Source organism: Dama dama, chromosome 3, assembly GCF_033118175.1.
Source record: "Dama dama isolate Ldn47 chromosome 3, ASM3311817v1, whole genome shotgun sequence".
Classification (NCBI taxonomy): domain Eukaryota; kingdom Metazoa; phylum Chordata; class Mammalia; order Artiodactyla; family Cervidae; genus Dama; species Dama dama.
Genome location: NC_083683.1, coordinates 54,054,633 through 54,072,627, shown reverse-complemented (window position 1 = coordinate 54,072,627; position 17,995 = coordinate 54,054,633). Strand labels below are relative to the sequence as shown.

The following is a 17,995-nucleotide window of genomic DNA, read 5'->3' as shown; positions in this document are numbered from 1 at the left end:
GAAATATATATATTTTATTTAGCAAGATGTATGTACATGTGAAAAGAAATAAAGAAGCTGGCTGGCTGCTTCTGGGGAATGGAACTTGACGCCAAAGACAGGACAAATTACTGCTGTTTGGCTACAAGCTTCTGAGAGCTACTTTATATTTTATGGGTGACTGCAATGTATCCAGATAGGGATAAAGCTAAAAGAAGTAAGATAACAGAATATCTACATTTAAAAATAAGGTCTCTTGAGAAAACTTTATTAACATGAATAACAATAAATCACTCCAAACTTTCCACAGTCTTTATGAAGTTTTTGTTTTAAAGATGAAATTTCAAAAGTTCTTATATAAACCAATCATGAATAAACTTTTATAATGAACTTCTCAAATCTTTTTACTATCTACCTTTCTGGCTTAGCTGGTAAAGAATACGCCTGCAATGCGGGAGACCTGGGTTCGATCCCTGGGTTGGGAAGATCCCTTGGAGAAGGGAAAAGCTACCCACTCCAGTATTTCTGGCCTGGAGAATTCCATGAGCTGTATAGTCCACGGGTTCACAAAGAGTCAGACACGACTGAGCGACTTTCACTTTCTTCTTGGGATAGCATTGTTATGATAGTATTACATTTTCTTTTTTATTCAAATGAACTATTTTAAAGATTAATGATTATTAGCAAATCTTGATGCAAGATAAACATGATACTATAAAATTACCATTTCCTATCAACTATCTAAAGTAAAAAAGTATTTGGTACTAAGTGTTCTTATGTTCAAACTCTAAAAGTAATTTTTAATCCCAAGGGAACTTGGTACGCCAAGACTTAAAAAAAGTTTTTTAATGATATTTACATAATATATATATTTTTAATCACTAAGTTCCTCCTCATCACTGAAGTATGTGCTTTTCTTTATCCTTGGGCGTCTTGAATCATCTGATGTTGAAGGACCTCCTGAACTGGGTTTCCATTTTTTTTGTTCTTCTTCAATTTTGGCTTGCTGTAAAGGTTATTTGGAAAACAAACAAAACAAAAATCAGGAATCTGCTTAATATTTAATAATATTAAAATAATATTATTTCTCCTACCCCCAAGTTTTCTCCCAGTCTTACCATGTTACTCAGAATTAATCTGGGCAATTTCTATTAACAGGCATAAGAAATGAAGCTTACTTGCCATTGCTGTTGGATGTGGGTACATTACATAAAATACTGAATTAATTAACTAAAAGGAAAGATGAATTGATGTATGCATTTATAGTTTATAAACTACATTAAAACAAAATAACTAGTTATATAAAATCATGAAGTTATACATTTTCTTCAAAAAATGTTTCATATACTTGTATTAGGATCTTTAATGATCAAAAATGTTTTCGGTTTTGTTTTAAAATGAAGCTTCTTTTAAAACAATATCTTTGATTTGATAAAATCTTTTCTGTTGGGGGCTAAACTCATTTTAATCAAATAGTTCTATTCAGTTCTACACTGAAAACAGATTATGATATTAAAAGTGTTGTGGGGCCCTTAAAATCTATAAAGAACCAATAGGAACTTTTCCATCACACTATTCTAAAGATCTTAAAGAGCGAGCCTATCTCCTAAAGTTTAGGGGCAAAGGGGAAAGACAGAGGATGTCATGAGGAGATGATTAATAAAGCAAGCAAGGAATATAAAACTATTAACTCAAGGGAGCTATGGCAGGGGCCTTTGAAAAAGAACTACTGAATACCTGGAAAGCTATAGCCTGACTGAGGCTGTCAAGAGCAGGATCTTCCCCTTCATCTTCACTTTCTTCTACTTCTTCACTAAATTATTAAAAAAATCAAAATGCAGTCAATAGTAAAAAGACAGAAGTGAATACTCTTAATGTATTTGGTAAGAGTGGATATACATACATTTCTTCTTCTGGTTCAGGAGTTTTCTTTTTTTTCTTTTTCTCTTTCTTCTTTGGAGGTTCACGTTCTCCAAGCATATTTTTAGGACAGGCATAACTTAAGTGTCCGCTTTCCTTTTGTTTCCCGTTAAGAAGGAAAGGAAGAAATAGTGCATTTATGTTAGTAACACAAAATAAGAAAAGATATACATTATGCATTATTAACAGAAACTTGGTGGTTCCTTAGTATTAAAATATTTTAGAACTTAAGAAAGAATATTGTTGCACAGGGAATATACACAAAGAAATTAAAACCCATTACTTTAATGTTTAAATGGAAGAGATTATAATATTTTAACTCCCAATAAAGAAGTATTTAAATCTTTTTCCTAAGAGTAAAAGAAGTGTTCTTCCCTCAAACATTTTTAAATGTCAAGATTCAGGATATAAAAATTCAAAATTTAAATGGACCATCTACCTTAAATGTAAAAATTTTAAGTTAGTATGATAAAATAGGGACAAAACTACTCCTAACTTCAATGATGTTAACAATCTCTTTTAAAAACAAATGGAAAATTTAGTCTTCCTCACTTTTCCTCTCAATTAATTTCATTTTGTTTAGTTCATACCTAGACTACACTAGCATTGCCCACTTATGGTAGCCATTTGTTATAATTCTCTTGTGGTTATTGAGAATATTAATTACATGATTCAAATGATAATATTTTGAATTAAATAAAATATATTTAACTTTTACCCTGTTTATTGTTTTTTTAATGTGGCTATTAGAACATTTAAAATTACACTTGTAGCTTGCATATATTTGTATTTGACAGTGCTAGACTAGCTGTAACTTTAAAATGAGACATAACATTGTCTGAGTTGTAAAAGAAGACAATGAATCTGTATATTAGCTTACCAAAATAACTTTAAGAAGATTTATGTGAGAATTGAGGGTGTGGGGAGAGACTGAGCCAGGATTAAAACAGCAGAAGAGAAAATTAATCATGCTTTTCAAGTATATTTTATAAAGCATTAAACCAACTTTGTACTTTTTATACCTGGGGACATGGCTGAACCCAAAAGGTGTTATTATTAAGGCACTGCTGAGAGGATGCACTTAGAAAACCATTTTGCAAAGTGTTCTGGAATAATGATATATCAAAAACTGTTAACATATCCCACACAAAAACGGGTTTAACAATGCAACAGCTTTGAGAAAAACCAGGCTAAAATAAACAGATTTGGGGTGGGGAAGAGTTTTAAGAAATACTATAATGTACAAAGTACAACATAACACATTTATGGACCCATAAACCAAGAGAGATTAACAGATTTATCCAGAAGTCCTCGAATAATATCTACTGTGAATATATATACTCATCTATCTGATCATAACTCCACCCTCTCTTCCTTTTTTTTTTAACAAAACTTAGGAGTCTGGAACACAGTTTTTGAAACATTAACTTAGGTGTTAGAATCACAAAATTTGACAGAACTTACCCAGGACCTTGCTTGTTCTCTCTTTTCGTCTATCCATCCATCTATCCACTCACTTACCTGTCTGTGTATGTAAATATTTTTGAGGGGGAGTGAGTGGCATTGGAGAAAGAACTCCAAAAACCATTTCCTTCTATTTTCCATATAATCCTATAGCCAGAACAATGTCTCTCAGTAATTTTCCCTTCAGTAAAAGCTCCCCATTAATCTTGGGATCATATACATGGAGACATTTTAGAAACAATTTTAGAGACAGAAAGCAATGAGACCCAGACTGAAGTTCCCCTGGTATCATTACGGGCCTTGTGCAAAACTGCTCTGCGGCTTATGTATGTCTCCTAATCACCCAAAGTTTAAATGGATAACAATGCTAATAGATGATGAGAACTAGGTAAGAAAATCTGGGTATAGTTCAGCTCCTGAACTATAGCAGTACCAACAGGTGGGAAAACTTTTCAAAACAATATCCCACAGAGGATAGGTCATATGACAGTGTTTTTGCTGATCTGTGATACTTAATCATTGTCAAAATACTATAGAAATGCAAAAACTTATGGGTGACTAAAATCTTTCAGACAATAACGTAGGTAATTAGTCTTAACACTTTTTAATCTAACAACTTCCAAAGATTTAGAAACTGGAGAAAATACCACTCTAGATTACCCAACTCAGATTGTCTTTACATCATACTATATTTCAACTGAATTTACTTATATGAGTCTACATTCCCAAAGTGAAATTTTTATAACTCGATTTTAGCCATGCAGAAGTTCTGGAGAACACAAATAAAACATCGATGTGAAAAACACCTTCAAGTAAATAATGGAAAATTATATTGCTTTAGGTATACTCACTCCACATTCATAACACTTAGATTTATCAAAGTAGTTTCGTCTTCGGATGAACTCAGCTGCTCTTCCATTGTCAATAGCAATGCTTGCTTTTATCACTCTACCAAATAACTGGACCAGAGAAAAATGTAAATGCAGAAGGATGTTATTTCACTGAAACCTAAAACTACAGTTATTGGATTTCATTTCCTCAAGTTTTCAATTCTATTTTATTTTTTATATTATTTTAGCAAATGCCCAGGTAGGCGTGGCAAATTCTTTCCTGTAGAATAGATTTTTATTCCTTATATTCTACCAGTGTTTTGGGAACCCAGTACAGTTTTGACCTCTTTTCTATAAGTAAAATACCCTCAGGACCTACTGATATCCATCAGACTCTATCATCCACTGCATCCCCACACTTTTAGCCTGGTTTGCACACAGACTTTTGGTTAAAAACCTTCCTGGGAATGAATGGCTTACCTGTTTGTTGTTTATTGCCCTGGTACAGTTTTGTGCAGAGTCTTTATCCAAAAATAAAATAAATGCAACCCCTTTACTCCTCCTGGTATCTTTATCTTTCATTATAGTAACCCTTAAAGCATAAACAAATAGCCAGTTAAAAATGAGGCAGCAATAAATAAAACATACGAATAAATTCTTGAAATGAGAAACTATGATACTAACACAAGTGAACACAACTATGATTAGGAGTATCTGATAAATCAAACATTAATCGGAAGTTGCGAATGAAGTAGAGATTACAGAGACAATGGAATCTTGAAGATTAAGCATAATTCCTCTTCTCTACTGACTCCCTCACTCTGCAGGAAAAAAACAAAACTGAGGTATTCTTTTCTGCACAAAAAGTAAAGTGATTTACTCAAAAATTTTTTCTGGTTTTAGAATAAAACTATATTCTTAATATTATTTAAAAGAATCTCCAGTTCTGTGCTTCTCAGCCATACTACCCAAAGTATCTAAATGGTATGGATAGTGACAAGAGCACAGAGCCTGCTCTTTCTCCTCGTCCTTCATCCATCCCTAGTCCTGTTGGCCCCTGCTCATCATATGTCATTAAATACAGTTTAAGCAACAATATTCAACAGGGCCCTTTGGAGAAATGGCTGATTTGAAGGCTGGGAGAGGCTATGTACAAGATGAACTTGGAACATCTTGTTACGCCAGAAAAGCAGCACTTGAAAAAAAAAAAGTAATGATGGGTCAAGGCACAAGAACAGAGAAGCCAGCTGAAGGGAGAGCCCCCTGGCCAAATCTAGGACAATCTGAGTACCAAAATAATTAAATACAGTAATGAATTACACACCACATAAGGAAGGGATTTTTAAGTCCACGCTGATAATAAATAAATAAACGGGGAGAAAGGAGGGCTCCCGCTTATAGCACAATGCCAGGGGATGACTGGTGACTGCACAGGAGGGCCAGCGCTAGAAAAGCACCATTTGAAACGATCATGGTAAACACCCGGTCAGGCAAGAATCATCAACAAATGCTAGGTCTCAAATGAAATTTTTATATGAAACAAGATGTTTGCATTGTCTGAAGTGTCTCCCATTGATTGCTTATTAGTTGCAAAATGGAAAAATAATTATACAGCGGAGAAGTTGGTTAAACCTTGACTGAGTGATCAAAATTAGTATCACTGATGAGGTAGATGGATGCTGTTATGAATCCAGAGTGACACCTTCAGAGTACATCATCTATAGGGTATACCTGCCAAGACTACATAACCCCCATATAATCAAGAGGCAACATCAAGAAAACACATGGGTTAGAGCTGTATTATTTATAAACGTTTCAGACTAAAGGAGGCTAAAAAGATATGACAGTAAAAATCAACACCTAACTCTAGACTGGATTCTGCACTATAGGTGAAAAATTCTATGTGGGATATTATTAGGTCAATTGACAGAACTGGAACATGGACAATTGATTCAACGAAAGTACTGCAAAAGGATAAATTTATGAGTTTGGTTAACTGTACTGCGGCTATATAATATATAACCCTAATGTATTTTTAGGAAATACACAATGAAGTACTATATCTAGGAGTAAAGGGTGATGATGTTTATAACACCCTAAAATGACTCACAAAAACAAACTGTGTTTGTGTGTATGTATACACATATACACATAAACACACACGCATATAGGCATATATACATGTGTGTTTGGTTGTGTCTGACGCTTTGTGACCCCATGGACTGTAGCATGCCAGGCTCCTCTCTCCATGGAATTTTCCAGGCAAGAATACTGGAGTGGGTTGTCATTTCCTATTTCAGGGGATCTTTCTGACCCAGGGATCAAACCTGAGTTCCTTGCATCTCCTGCACGGGTAGGTGGGTTCTTTACCACTGCTCCAACCTGGGAAGCCATACATATACACACACACATATATATACATATACACACACCCATATACATACCCATACATGAACACACACTGGGGAGAGAATACAAATGATAAAATAAATGGGGTAAAATGTTAACAATAAGTGAATCTGGGTAAGGGATATTTTGGTGTTTTTTGTACTATTTTTGTAACTTATAAATTTGAGATTATTTCCAAATAGCAAAAAAGAGACAATATATAAGACAAAGCTTAATAATTTTCTAAAAACTAAATTAACAGGAAAACAGACAAGAGGATATGAATGAATAAACAAACAGAAATTTTATTTAATATTACATTTCACATATTAAATTTTATTTTATTTAGGTTTGGGTTTTTAGGTACCTATAGTCTCTGGAATGAAATTGGTAAAAAGATACCTCTATATTAAGAAAAGCAATGTCTTATTTCATTAAAAAAATAAGTTACAATAACTTAGGGAAAAATGGGCAACTAAAATGGTTTACTTTCTCAAAGGCAGCATGTGTTTATTCATTGGGTTTAGAAGGAAAGAAGTCAAGTACTCAACGAAGCTCAAGTTTAGACTAATTTTCTGCAAAGACACACCAGTTATTGAACATAGCAAACTTTTTAACCCATTTTAAAAAAAAGTGTGAAGTAAGACGTTGCTTTAACTTTTAAAAAATTCATAATGTTTCTGGGGGTCAGTTAAAGTCATAAATTAATTTTTTGAAAGTACTATTTTGGAAGTGTTAGCTTTCTAAATCATCCTCTATTAATGATCTCTCTCCTTTGTCCTCTCTTTTCTATTCCTACTGCTCTTTTTCTTGTCCATAGTGGCATTACTGTTTCCATTGTCTATTCTTACTGGTTCCCTTGATGTTAATTCCTGCTCATATGCTAGTGGAAGAGTATTCTACTTAAGGAATAAATAAAATCACTTATTTCCTCACTTAAATGTTTTTGCTTCTTCAAACTGCCTATTCTTTGGTCCAGCAACCAATAACCTTTATGACTACGGCTCCCACCTCCCTCATCTTTCACCGCTCCTCACTTGCACACTGTAAGGCTGAGCCACAAGAAGGCACTCAGTGTTTACAGAGCATGCCTGAACTTCCCCCTAAACTGCTGCCTCTGTTCATGTGGCTTCTACCCTCTTTAAATTCTCAATCTTTGCCCATAAAATTTTACTAATTCGTCAGGGTTCAGAATGTATCAGTTCTTAAAATTCTTTAACTGCCTGTCTATGCTGAAATCTGTATAAACACTGCCTCAACCTCCCTATTAAGAAGTTTTTTTTTTTTTTTTTGCAGTAGTGACAAGTCTTTATGTTTGGATACATGTGATGGAATTTTCACTTTATTAATTTGCCAGCTACCTCTTTAAGCTTTATCTATAAAATGCTCCTTTGAGCTCACCTATTTTGATTGAGAAAATAGCTGCTCAAAAGCATGTATCCATTTGTTTGTTCATGAGGCCACCCAGTCCTTCCATTAGCCTCAAGCACAAGTAGTAAGCACTGGCAGCAGGACAAGGTTTTTACCCTCAGGAAAAAACTGACAGTCTAGAGGTGGAGAGAGACCTATAAACCAACTAAAATACATTATTTTGACAGAATTACCTTCTATGATAACAGAAAAGTAATTATATCAAGGATTTGAAAGGACAAACCTAAGATTTATTCCCATGTCCCTGGCATGGGAGAAAAGGTAGATGGTGGCACCATTTCCTGATATAAGGTAGATGATGTACTCATTTAAGCACATACAGTGAAGTAGACACTATTCTGGGAAACCTGGGTGTCATCTGTAACACCTCCTTCTCATTCACCCAACCATTATATACAAAATAAGTATATAACTAAGTATTACCCATTCTTCTGCCTAATGATCTCTCAAGTCTGACCAGTTTCTACCTCTGCACCTGTGTCATTTTAGTCTAGATTTCTTCCCAGGGCTACTGTTATATCTTTTGACTGGTTTCCCTGCATCTGCTCATGTTCCCCTCCAATCCAGTCTCCACACTGAAGTTGGATGGAACAAGCTTCTAAAACTTCAAATCACGTCACTCCTCCAATTAAAATTATTTAAGAGACTCTTGGGGTTCTTCAAGGAACCTGCTTCCGGACCCAGCTTATGCTTTCTCCCTCTTGCTCACTCATCTCAAGTCACACTGGCTGTTTCATGATCTCAGTTTATTTTCTCTTGCCAGAGGGTCTTTGAGGGCCTTTGCACAAGCATTCCCTCTACCTGAAATGTTCTTCTCATTCTTTTTACCTACTTGTACTCAGCCTCTAGGTTTCAACTCAAAGGATACTAAGTTTGTAAAACTACTCTGATTCTCTAGACTAGATCATGTCTTCCCTGCTTATAGGTGCTTATAACTGTGTCTAGGACTTCTCTGGTAGCTCAGATGGTAAAGCGTCTGTCTACAGTGTGGGAGACCAGGGTTTGATCCCTGGGTTGGGAAGATCCCCTGGAGAAGGAAATGGCAGCCCACTCCAGTATTCATGCCTGGAAAATCCTGTGGACCGAGGAGCCTGGTGGGCTACAGTCCATGGGGTTGCAAAAAGTCAGACACGACTGCGTGACTTCACTAACTCTGTGTCTAACTTCATAGCATTCTCGTGGCTAACAATTATGTATTGATATGGAAATTTATTCAGTGATTCTGACAGGGAAAAATCAAGAAAAGGTAATGGGAAGGTAAAGGAACAGGCTGGAATCAAGCCTTGTCTTCACTGCCAGCTGGCAATATGATTTTAGGTTTACAGGATTCAGTTTTGTCAATTATATCAGGATAATAGCAGTGTTTACCTTAAAAGATAGCTGTGAGATTTTAATGAGATAATTTATGTAAAGATATTAGAACAATAAGGCTTCCCAGGAGGCACAGTGGTAAAAAATTCACCTGCCAATGCAGGAGATGTAGGAGACATGGGTTCAACCCCTGGGTTGAGAAGATCCCTTGGAATGGGAAATGGCAACCCACTCCATTATACTTGCCTGGAAAATTCCATGGACAGAGAAGTCTGGCGGGTTAGTCCATGGGGTCGCAATAAGAATCAGACATGACTGAGCGCTCGCGTGCGCAAACGCACACACACACACATTAGAACAATGCCTAGCATGTACTCATTGTTTCATATCATTATTATTAGTGTTCTGATTGATAATGATCACTGTTTGAAATTCTGAAGACCTCAAAACTGACCTAGTAATATTTCTGCTGATTTTTTTTAACGGAGAAGTAATTTTAAAAGATGTTAACTTCAGGATGCAGATGAATTTCAACTGTTTAACATCCATTTATCAAAAACTAAACAAAAACAAGTAGTCAAGATAAATATTCTCTAAATTCATGGGATTTTAAATATGACTTTAAATTTATACTAAAACATATATTAGTTATAAGATAGATTAACACTATCTTGTTTTTACTTTATACTCTCATTAACCCTGCATAGTTCAAGAGTCAGTGGTGTTTGTTTTTACATTGTTTGACAAATAATAATCCATTTATAGTATACTTGCTAATATACCTTCTACTACTTGATATTTATATTTAATCTGAGCTTTTATGTCTTATATTGGATAACAGAATCAGTTTTAGTTCTTAATAATATGGTATAAAATTACATTTAACTAAATAATAACATAAATGACTACCATGCAATCATTAACTACAAGGATGTATCTATATAGTACATGGAAAGCTGTTTACAATATGTCAAGTTAAAAAAAGGAAACAAAGTTGCATGCATAGAATTGAGTCTTTTAAAATTTGTCTATAGATATTTATATATATTAAAAAATTAAATACACATAAAATGTTAACAGTAGTATTTTTATTCTTTTTTATATCAAATATCTGTTTTATAAAAATATAGTAAATCTACTTTCATTAAGAAAATAATGGAGAAAAAATTAAGATCGACTTTTAAATGAAGTTTCAGAATCTGATATACTTACTTTACAACTTTGCCATACTTGGAAAATATCTGAAACAAAAGACCACATAATGATTTGCAAATTTGATTTAAAATCATAAAAAACACATTAAGTTTTCAGGCTGTATATACTGACCACATCCTTTATTGTAGTTTACGAAAACTTTTAGCCTCTAGTAAGTAAGGCAGGCCATAGAAGATATATTTTTTAGTGACTCGAATAATACTCTTTTTTGTCTGTTGGCATCACAGGTATTTAGTTACCTTAATTCTTAAATTTCTGACCAAAGAGTATAAGGGAAAAAAAAACCACTCTTCCTGTGTAGTAGGTTGAAGGCACACACCACAGAGCTACAGTTCCTACGGTGTATCCCTGACAACTGTCAGCCCCACCACAGCTCCAGAGAAACCCTGGGCTTTCATGACCAATGTTGTAGAATATCACTGTTCCCAACTTACCCCGCCACCCCATCAAGCAATCACTATGTCAGAAGACAGATCCTTCCTTAGACTGCTTATAAAATAAAAAGTTTCTATATTGAAAAAATCGATTCCCATCAGCCTACTTCTTCTGCCCACCCTAATATATTGGTGGCACTTTACAGTTGGCCCTTCCTTCCCTTTTACATCTATCTCTTCACTCTAGGCAATCTCATCTATTTCTACTGCTTCAGCCAGTACCCATATACTGATAGCTCCTGTTTATTATATAATACTTTGTAGAATAGTCTTTTATGATACATTAATATCTGTAAGAAATAACAATAATAAATGTTTGAGTTCTATAATTAACTTGTGTAACCCTGGGCCTTCCCGAGCTGCTCAGGTGAAGAAGCTGCTTGCAATACAGGAGACCCAGGCTTGATCTCTGGGTCTGGAAGTTCCCCTGAAGAAAGGAATGGCTGGCTACCTACTCTAGTATTCTTGCCTGCCTGGAGAATTCCATGGACAAAGGAACCCGGTGGGCTATAGCCCATGGGTTGCAAAGAGTTGGACAAGACTGAGTGACTAAAACTTTCACTTCAACCCTGGAACACAGTATAGCTAGATTGCAGTGTTAGTAATACTGGAGTTCAATAAAGAGTTTTCTTTTCTTTTTTTTGGTTTGCTTTTCATTTCTTTCTTTAAAAAACTACTTTATTAAAGGATAGTTGATTTACAATGTTGTGTTAAGTTTCTGGTGTGCAGCAAAGTGATGTGTGTGTGTGTGTGTGTGTGTGTGTGTGTATACATACATATATATGTATGTATGCATGCATACACACACACACACACACACACACATTCTTCTCCATTTAGGTCTATTACAGGATATTGAATATAGTTTCCTGTGCTGTACAGTTAAGACCTTGTTGTTTATCCATTCTATATATAGTGGTTTGTATCTGCTAGTCTCAAATTACCAGTCAATCCCTTCTTCCCTTTGGCAACCATTAAGTTTGTTCTCTATGTCTGTGAGTCTGCTTTTGTTTTGTAGGTTAAGTTCATTTGTGTCATATTTAGATTCTAAATGTAAGTGAAATTTTATGGTATTTGTCTTTCTCTTCCTGATTTACTTCACTTAGTAGCATCTCTAGGGTCATCCATGTTGCTGCAAATGGCACTGTTTTATTCTTTTCATGGTTGAGTAGTATTCCACACACACACACACCTCACATCTTCATCTATTTATCTGTTGATAGACATGTAGATTGTTTCCATGTCTTGGCTATAGGTAATAGTACTGCTATGAACATAGAGGTGCATGTATTTTTTCAAACTATAGTCTTGTCTGGATATATACCCAGGACTGGGATTGTGGGATCCCTATGGTAACTCTTATTTTCAGTTTTTTGAAAGTGAAAGTGAAGTCGCTCAGTCGCATCCAACTCTTTGAGACCCCGTGGACTGTAGCCCGCCAGGCTCCTCCGTCCATGGGATTCTCCAGGCAAGAATACTGGAGTGGGTTGCCATTTTCTTCTCCAAGAGTTCTTCTTGACCCAGGGATCGAACCCAGGTCTCCCGCATTGAAGGCAGATGCTTTAACCTCTGAGCCAGCAGGGAAGCCCAATAATATACTATAGTCAACTGCCCCAGGCACTGCTGGGATTTGTCCATATTGTTTTCCATAGTAGCTACACCAATTTACATTCCCACCAATGATGTAGGAGGGTTCCTTTTGTTCTACACTCTCTCTAGCATTTACTGTTTGTAGACTTTTTCAGTTCAGTTCAGTCACTCAGTTGTGTCCGACTATTTGTGACCCCATGAATCGCAGCACGCCAGGCCTCCCTGTCCATCACCAACTCCTGGAATTTACTCAAACTCATGTCCATCGAGTTGGTGATGCCATCCAGCCATCTCATCCTCTGTCGACCCCGTCTCCTCCTGCCCCCAATCCCTCCCAGCAGCAGGGTCTTTTCCAGTGAGTCAACTCTTTGCATGAGGTGGCCAAAGTATATGTGTTTCAGCTTCAGCATCAGTTCTTCCAATGAACACCCAGGACTGATCTCCTTTGGGATGGACTGGTTGGATATCCTTGCAGTCCAAGGGACTCTCAAGAGTCTTCTCCAACACCACAGTAGACTTTTTAATGATGGTCATTCTGACTCGTGTGAGGTGGTGTTTCATGTAGTTATTTTCATTTCTCTAATAATCATCAATGTTTAGATCTTTTCATTCATGTGCCTATTGGCCATCTGTATGAAGGACCGTTTTCTATATAATATTTTCTAATGGCATCTCACTTCACTCAGAGTCCTTATCATTATTCATTATCTTACCATTATGCAAGTCCTATAAGGTACTGTAAGTCCTGAATGTGCTTGCCTCTGACTGCCCTCTTCTCTCCACTTTATTTACTGTCTGACTGAAATTCTTGTCCTCCTGAGACATCTGCACAGCTGCCTCTTATTTCCTTCATGTCTTAATCAAAAGTCACCTTCCTAAAGTAAAATTTCACCCCTAAACTAACATTTAGTAACCCTTTCCTGCTTTATTTTTCCCCTTAGCACCTAACACCTTAGCATTAATTTAGTTATCTATTTTTGACAAATATCATTTGAATTTTTTATATTTCAAATTGTTTCTCTATCTTGCTGTACTTTGAGTGCCAGAAGAGATTTTCATCTTTTTGTTCACTCATGTGTTCCTAGTACATGGAACAATGTTCTGTGGCACACAGTAAGTATTCAATAAAGAGAGAGATGTCTCTATTTGATACAAGGAATGAAACTAAAGTTTGTTTTCTCTGTTCTTCCAGACTCAAGCTGTCTAAATTAACTAATCAAGTACTATGTATCAAATCTTTCACTTTCATTAAGAGGCTCTTTAGTTCTTCACTTTCTGCCATAAGGGTGGTGTCATCTGCATATCTGAGGTTACTGATATTTCCCCCTGCAATCTTCATTCCAGCTTGTGCTTCATCTAGCCTAGTGTTTCTCATGATGTACTCTGCATATAAGTTAAGTAAGCAGGGTGACAATATACAGCCTTGACGTACTCCTTTTCCTATTTGGAACCAGTCTGTTGTTCCATGTCCAGTTCTAACTGTTGCTTCCTGATCTGCATACAGATTTCTCAAGAGGCAGGTCAGGTGGTCTGGCATTCCCATCTCTTTCAGAATTTTCCACACTTTATTGTGATCCACACAGTCAAAACGCTTTGCCATAGTCAATAAAGCAGAAATAGGCGTGTTTCTGGAATTCTCTTGCTTTTTCGATGATCCAGAGGATGTTGGCAATTTGATCTCTGGCTCCTCTGCCTTTTCTAAAACCAGCTTGAACATGTGGAAGTTCACGGTTCACTTATTACTGAAGCCTGGCTTGGAGAATTTTGAGCATTACTTTACTAGTTTATGAGACGAGTGCCATTGTGCAGTAGTTTGAGCATTCTTTGGCATTGCCTTTCTTTGGGACTGGAATGAAAACTGACCTTTTCCAGTCCTGTGGCCACTGCTGAGTTTTCCAGATTTGTTGGCATATTGAGTGAAGCTCTTACACAGCATCACCTTTTAGGATTTTAAAGAGCTCAACTGGAATTCCATCACCTCCACTAGCTTAGTTCGTAGTGATACTTCTTAAGGTCCACTTGACTTCAGACTCCAGGATGTCTGGCTCTAGGTGAGTGATCAAACCATTGTGATTATCTGGGTCATGAAGATCTTTTTTGTACAGCTCTTCTGTGTATTCTTGCCACCTCTTCTTAATATCTTCTGCTTCTGTTAGGTCCATACCATTTCTGTCCTTTACTGAGCCCAACTTTGCATTAAATGTTCCCTTGGTATCTCTAATTTTCTTGAAGAGATCTTTAGTCTTTCCCATTCTATTGTTTTCCTCTATTTCTTGATGAAAGTGAACAGGAGAGTGAAAAAGTTGGCTTAAAGTTCAACATTCAGAAAACTAAGATCATGGCATCCAGTCCAGTCCCATCACTTCAAGGCAAATAGATGAGGAAACAGTGGAAACAGTGGCAGACTTAAGATAGCATAGTAAAAAGCAGAGACACTACTTTGTCAACAAAGGTCCGTCTAGTCAAGGTTATGGTTTTTCCAGTAGTCATGTATGGATGTAAGAGTTGGACTATAAAGAAAGCTGAGCACTGAAGAATTGATGCTTTTGAACTGTGGTGTTGGAGAAGACTCTTGAGAGTCCCTTGGACTGCAAGGAGATCCAACCAGTCCATCCTAAAGTAGATCAGTTCTGAATATTCATTGGAAGGACTAATGCTGAAGCTCCAATACTTTGGCCACCTGATTCAAAGAACTGACTCATTTGAAAAGACTCTGATGCTAGGAAAGACTGAAGGTGGGAGAAGGGGACGACAGAGAATGAGATGGTTGGATGGCTACACTAACTGAACGGACATGAGTTTGAGTAAACTCCAGGTGTTGGTGATGAATAGGGAGGCCTGGTGTGCTGCAGTCCATGGGGTCGCAAAGAGTCAGACACAACTGAGCAACTGAACTGATGTATCACCTATGCAGCATCTCTCTACTGTAGTTAACATCTACCCTAAGTAGCAGAGAAAAGAGGGCACACTTGGAAGATAAGACTCATGTCATCCCTGGAAATCCCTCTCAACCTCAATCTGCAGAATAGACAAAGCAGGAAATTTTGTTCTCTGTAAGGTAAGGAGGATAAAGAATATGTTGGAAAAGATTTCTTTTTCTCTTTTCATCACCCTATTGTGAATTGAAAACAAACTTTATTAAACTGTTAAGTTCTTGCTACATATTAAATTAAGATTTACTTTCAGAATTGGAGGGTTAGGAAAAGGATCTGTTTTGCTTCCATCAGCTCTTTCTTCCAAAACCTCCACCCTACTACCAGCTTCAAAAGTCAAGTAAGCAAGCAGGAAAAATCAGCTTCATTATGCTAGTAGTGTCTTTTGTGCTTTTTAAAAACAAAACCAAAAAAAGAAAACAACAAACTTGTTATTCTCTATAAAGCACTAGAGATTTTCTTTGGAAATAACAAGTGTCTAATTTTTTTCACTTATGTTTGCAATAGAGGTCTTTGGTATTAATCATTAAAAGTGCATTTTAATGTATTTAGTAAGAATACTGTCTAAGAGAACTGCTTGCTTAAGCCATATTTGTATCTCTAATACAGAATTCAGTAGATAATAGTACTAATACAGCAACTTACCCGATATAAGTCATTGTTGGTCAGGGAAAAGGGCAGATTGGATACATACACTGTGCTTTTACTTGGGGCCAATCCACCACTCATTTCTAAAAAACAAACAAAGAAACAAACTAACCCAGAAGCAATCTAAAACAGGTATTCTCCCTTCCAAATAAAGCCAACAGTATAGGCAAACGACAAATTTACACAATTTTTCTTACTTCTTAGTAATAGTCAGTGATAGCTTATGGTGAACGATGTCAGATTCATGATCTCCAAAGATTTAGCTTCGGGATCAGGGACAAGGGTTGATCAGTTAGAGCCTTTGTGTCACAGAAGTTTTATTACAGTGGAAAAAGTACAGAGAAAGCTTCTGACATAGACATCAGACGGGGGAAGAAGAATGCTCCCCTTGCTAGTTTTATTAAAGCCTCATATACTTTTACCAGACCCACTTCCACAACCTATGTCTTAAGATGACAAGATTAGTCAGAAGGTTCTTGTTAAGGAGAAACATGTCCTCGAGCAAGATACATTGTTGTTACATAATCATTAGTACAGAGTTTAAGGAAAAGCATACAAATGAATTGTTTTGTTGTGTAAGCATTAGCTTTGGGCTTAAAACAAGTTAAAGACCGTTGTCATAAAAACTCAGAGTTTAAGGAAAAAAAGTTTTATATGACTAAGACAAAGCAATGAAAAAAAAAGACTTTGTCCTTTTCTCCTCTTCAAGAGCCCTGAGACTCCTTAACCTACCTAAGAATTGGCTCAGGAACAATGACTCTGGCTGGGTGAATTAAGGAATTGCTTTGCTCCAGATACCACTTAAAAGATTCTTTACACTAACCCTTTCAGTGATGGCATATGGTGTGAATGAAGAGGTGAGTTTCAAACAAATGAGATAAAAACTCTGAGGCTCTTCTTAATCTCTCATCAGGCTAAGAGCAAGACAGTGCTTTCAGATACACCTAATACCTTGCCCACCTACGTGAGAAAAAGCCTGGGAGGGCAGGAAGAACCTTAGCCACTGATTTTCACTGATTTGGCTGGGTGCCTTTTTGATTGTCTTAATATTTTTCTCTGGAGCAGTGCTAAGAAGAAATTTTACCCTCACATTATGATGTAATTAAAGTTCTCTCAAATCACTAATTTCGCATATTATCGCTAAATTATGAAATGATACATTTTATCATTTGAATAATTTTCAGTGTCCTGAAGGGTACTGGCCTGTACATGTATTTTTAAGTTTACAAGTAATATCTGTAACTCATTTTCATATCGTATATTGCAAAGTCAGCAAGTCACCTGTGAGAATTATACCAGATTCAACCAAGTTTATATTTTCGATTTAAAAAGCGTGTGCGGTGTGTACTAAAGATCACAAATTGCAAAATAATGATTCTAAGGCATCCTTATTCGCAATGTGATAGGAAAATCGCTTGATGATTGGAATGTTCTGGGGGACAACTTCAGGAACCTAGCACGATAGGTCGCTTTTTCAAAGCTTCCAACTGAAACCTTTCACACGCTAGCCGTTCTGCTGAGAATGGTGAGGGCCGGTAAAGGTCCTGAGATAAAAAGGTTGGCAGAAGAAAGGGGCAAACGTTTCCGGAACCTTGTTCTGGAAAGCAGCCCGCAAGGAGCAAGGCCGCAACGGGAGAGGCGTTTACCTTCAAGTGGGGCGGGCCCGGGGGATAGGGCCAGAAGAGCGCGAGCCCTCAGCTCACTTGGGGCTCAACCCCGACCGTTCGTCGCTCCTTGCAGCTGCCTCGGCATCACGGGTCCCGGGAAGGGTCAGGCGCAGGAGACGAGAAAGTAGATACCGTGTCTCCTCCCGGCTTTCCTTTGACCCAAACCCCGGAGGTGGGCTCAGGGG

At 36.8% G+C, this 17,995-nt stretch overlaps 1 protein-coding gene across 3 annotated transcripts; it reads right to left on the bottom strand.

Moving 5' to 3' along the window:
• Positions 1–226: 226 nt before the first annotated feature.
• ZCRB1 (zinc finger CCHC-type and RNA binding motif containing 1) lies at positions 227–17,994 on the bottom strand. 3 transcript variants are annotated; one of them, XM_061129732.1, is made up of 8 exons: positions 17,790–17,994; positions 16,141–16,226; positions 10,536–10,564; positions 4,674–4,785; positions 4,215–4,322; positions 1,883–1,995; positions 1,717–1,792; positions 227–985 (listed from the first exon to the last, which is right to left on the bottom strand). In XM_061129732.1, exons 2-8 carry the CDS (start codon positions 16,222–16,224, stop codon positions 854–856), a joined length of 654 nt encoding a protein of 217 aa, XP_060985715.1. In that variant the 5' UTR covers positions 16,225–16,226; positions 17,790–17,994; the 3' UTR covers positions 227–853. The 3 variants fall into 3 exon arrangements, with proteins under 3 accessions (XP_060985715.1, XP_060985731.1, XP_060985723.1); XM_061129748.1 differs by lacking the exon at positions 10,536–10,564; XM_061129740.1 differs by lacking the exons at positions 10,536–10,564; positions 16,141–16,226; positions 17,790–17,994 and adding an exon at positions 9,778–10,165.
• Position 17,995: the final 1 nt, after the last annotated feature.

Coding starts and splice junctions, on each gene's coding strand:
- ZCRB1 (XM_061129732.1), bottom strand. CDS start 16,224: ATGAGTGGTGGATTGGCCCCAAGTAAAAGCACAGTGTATGTATCCAAT. Junction 4,786..10,535: donor AAGTATGGCAAAGTTGTAAA/GTAAGTATATCA, acceptor TTATGCTTTAAG/GGTTACTATAATGAAAGATA. Junction 1,793..1,882: donor CCTGAACCAGAAGAAGAAAT/GTATGTATATCC, acceptor TTAATAATTTAG/TGAAGAAGTAGAAGAAAGTG.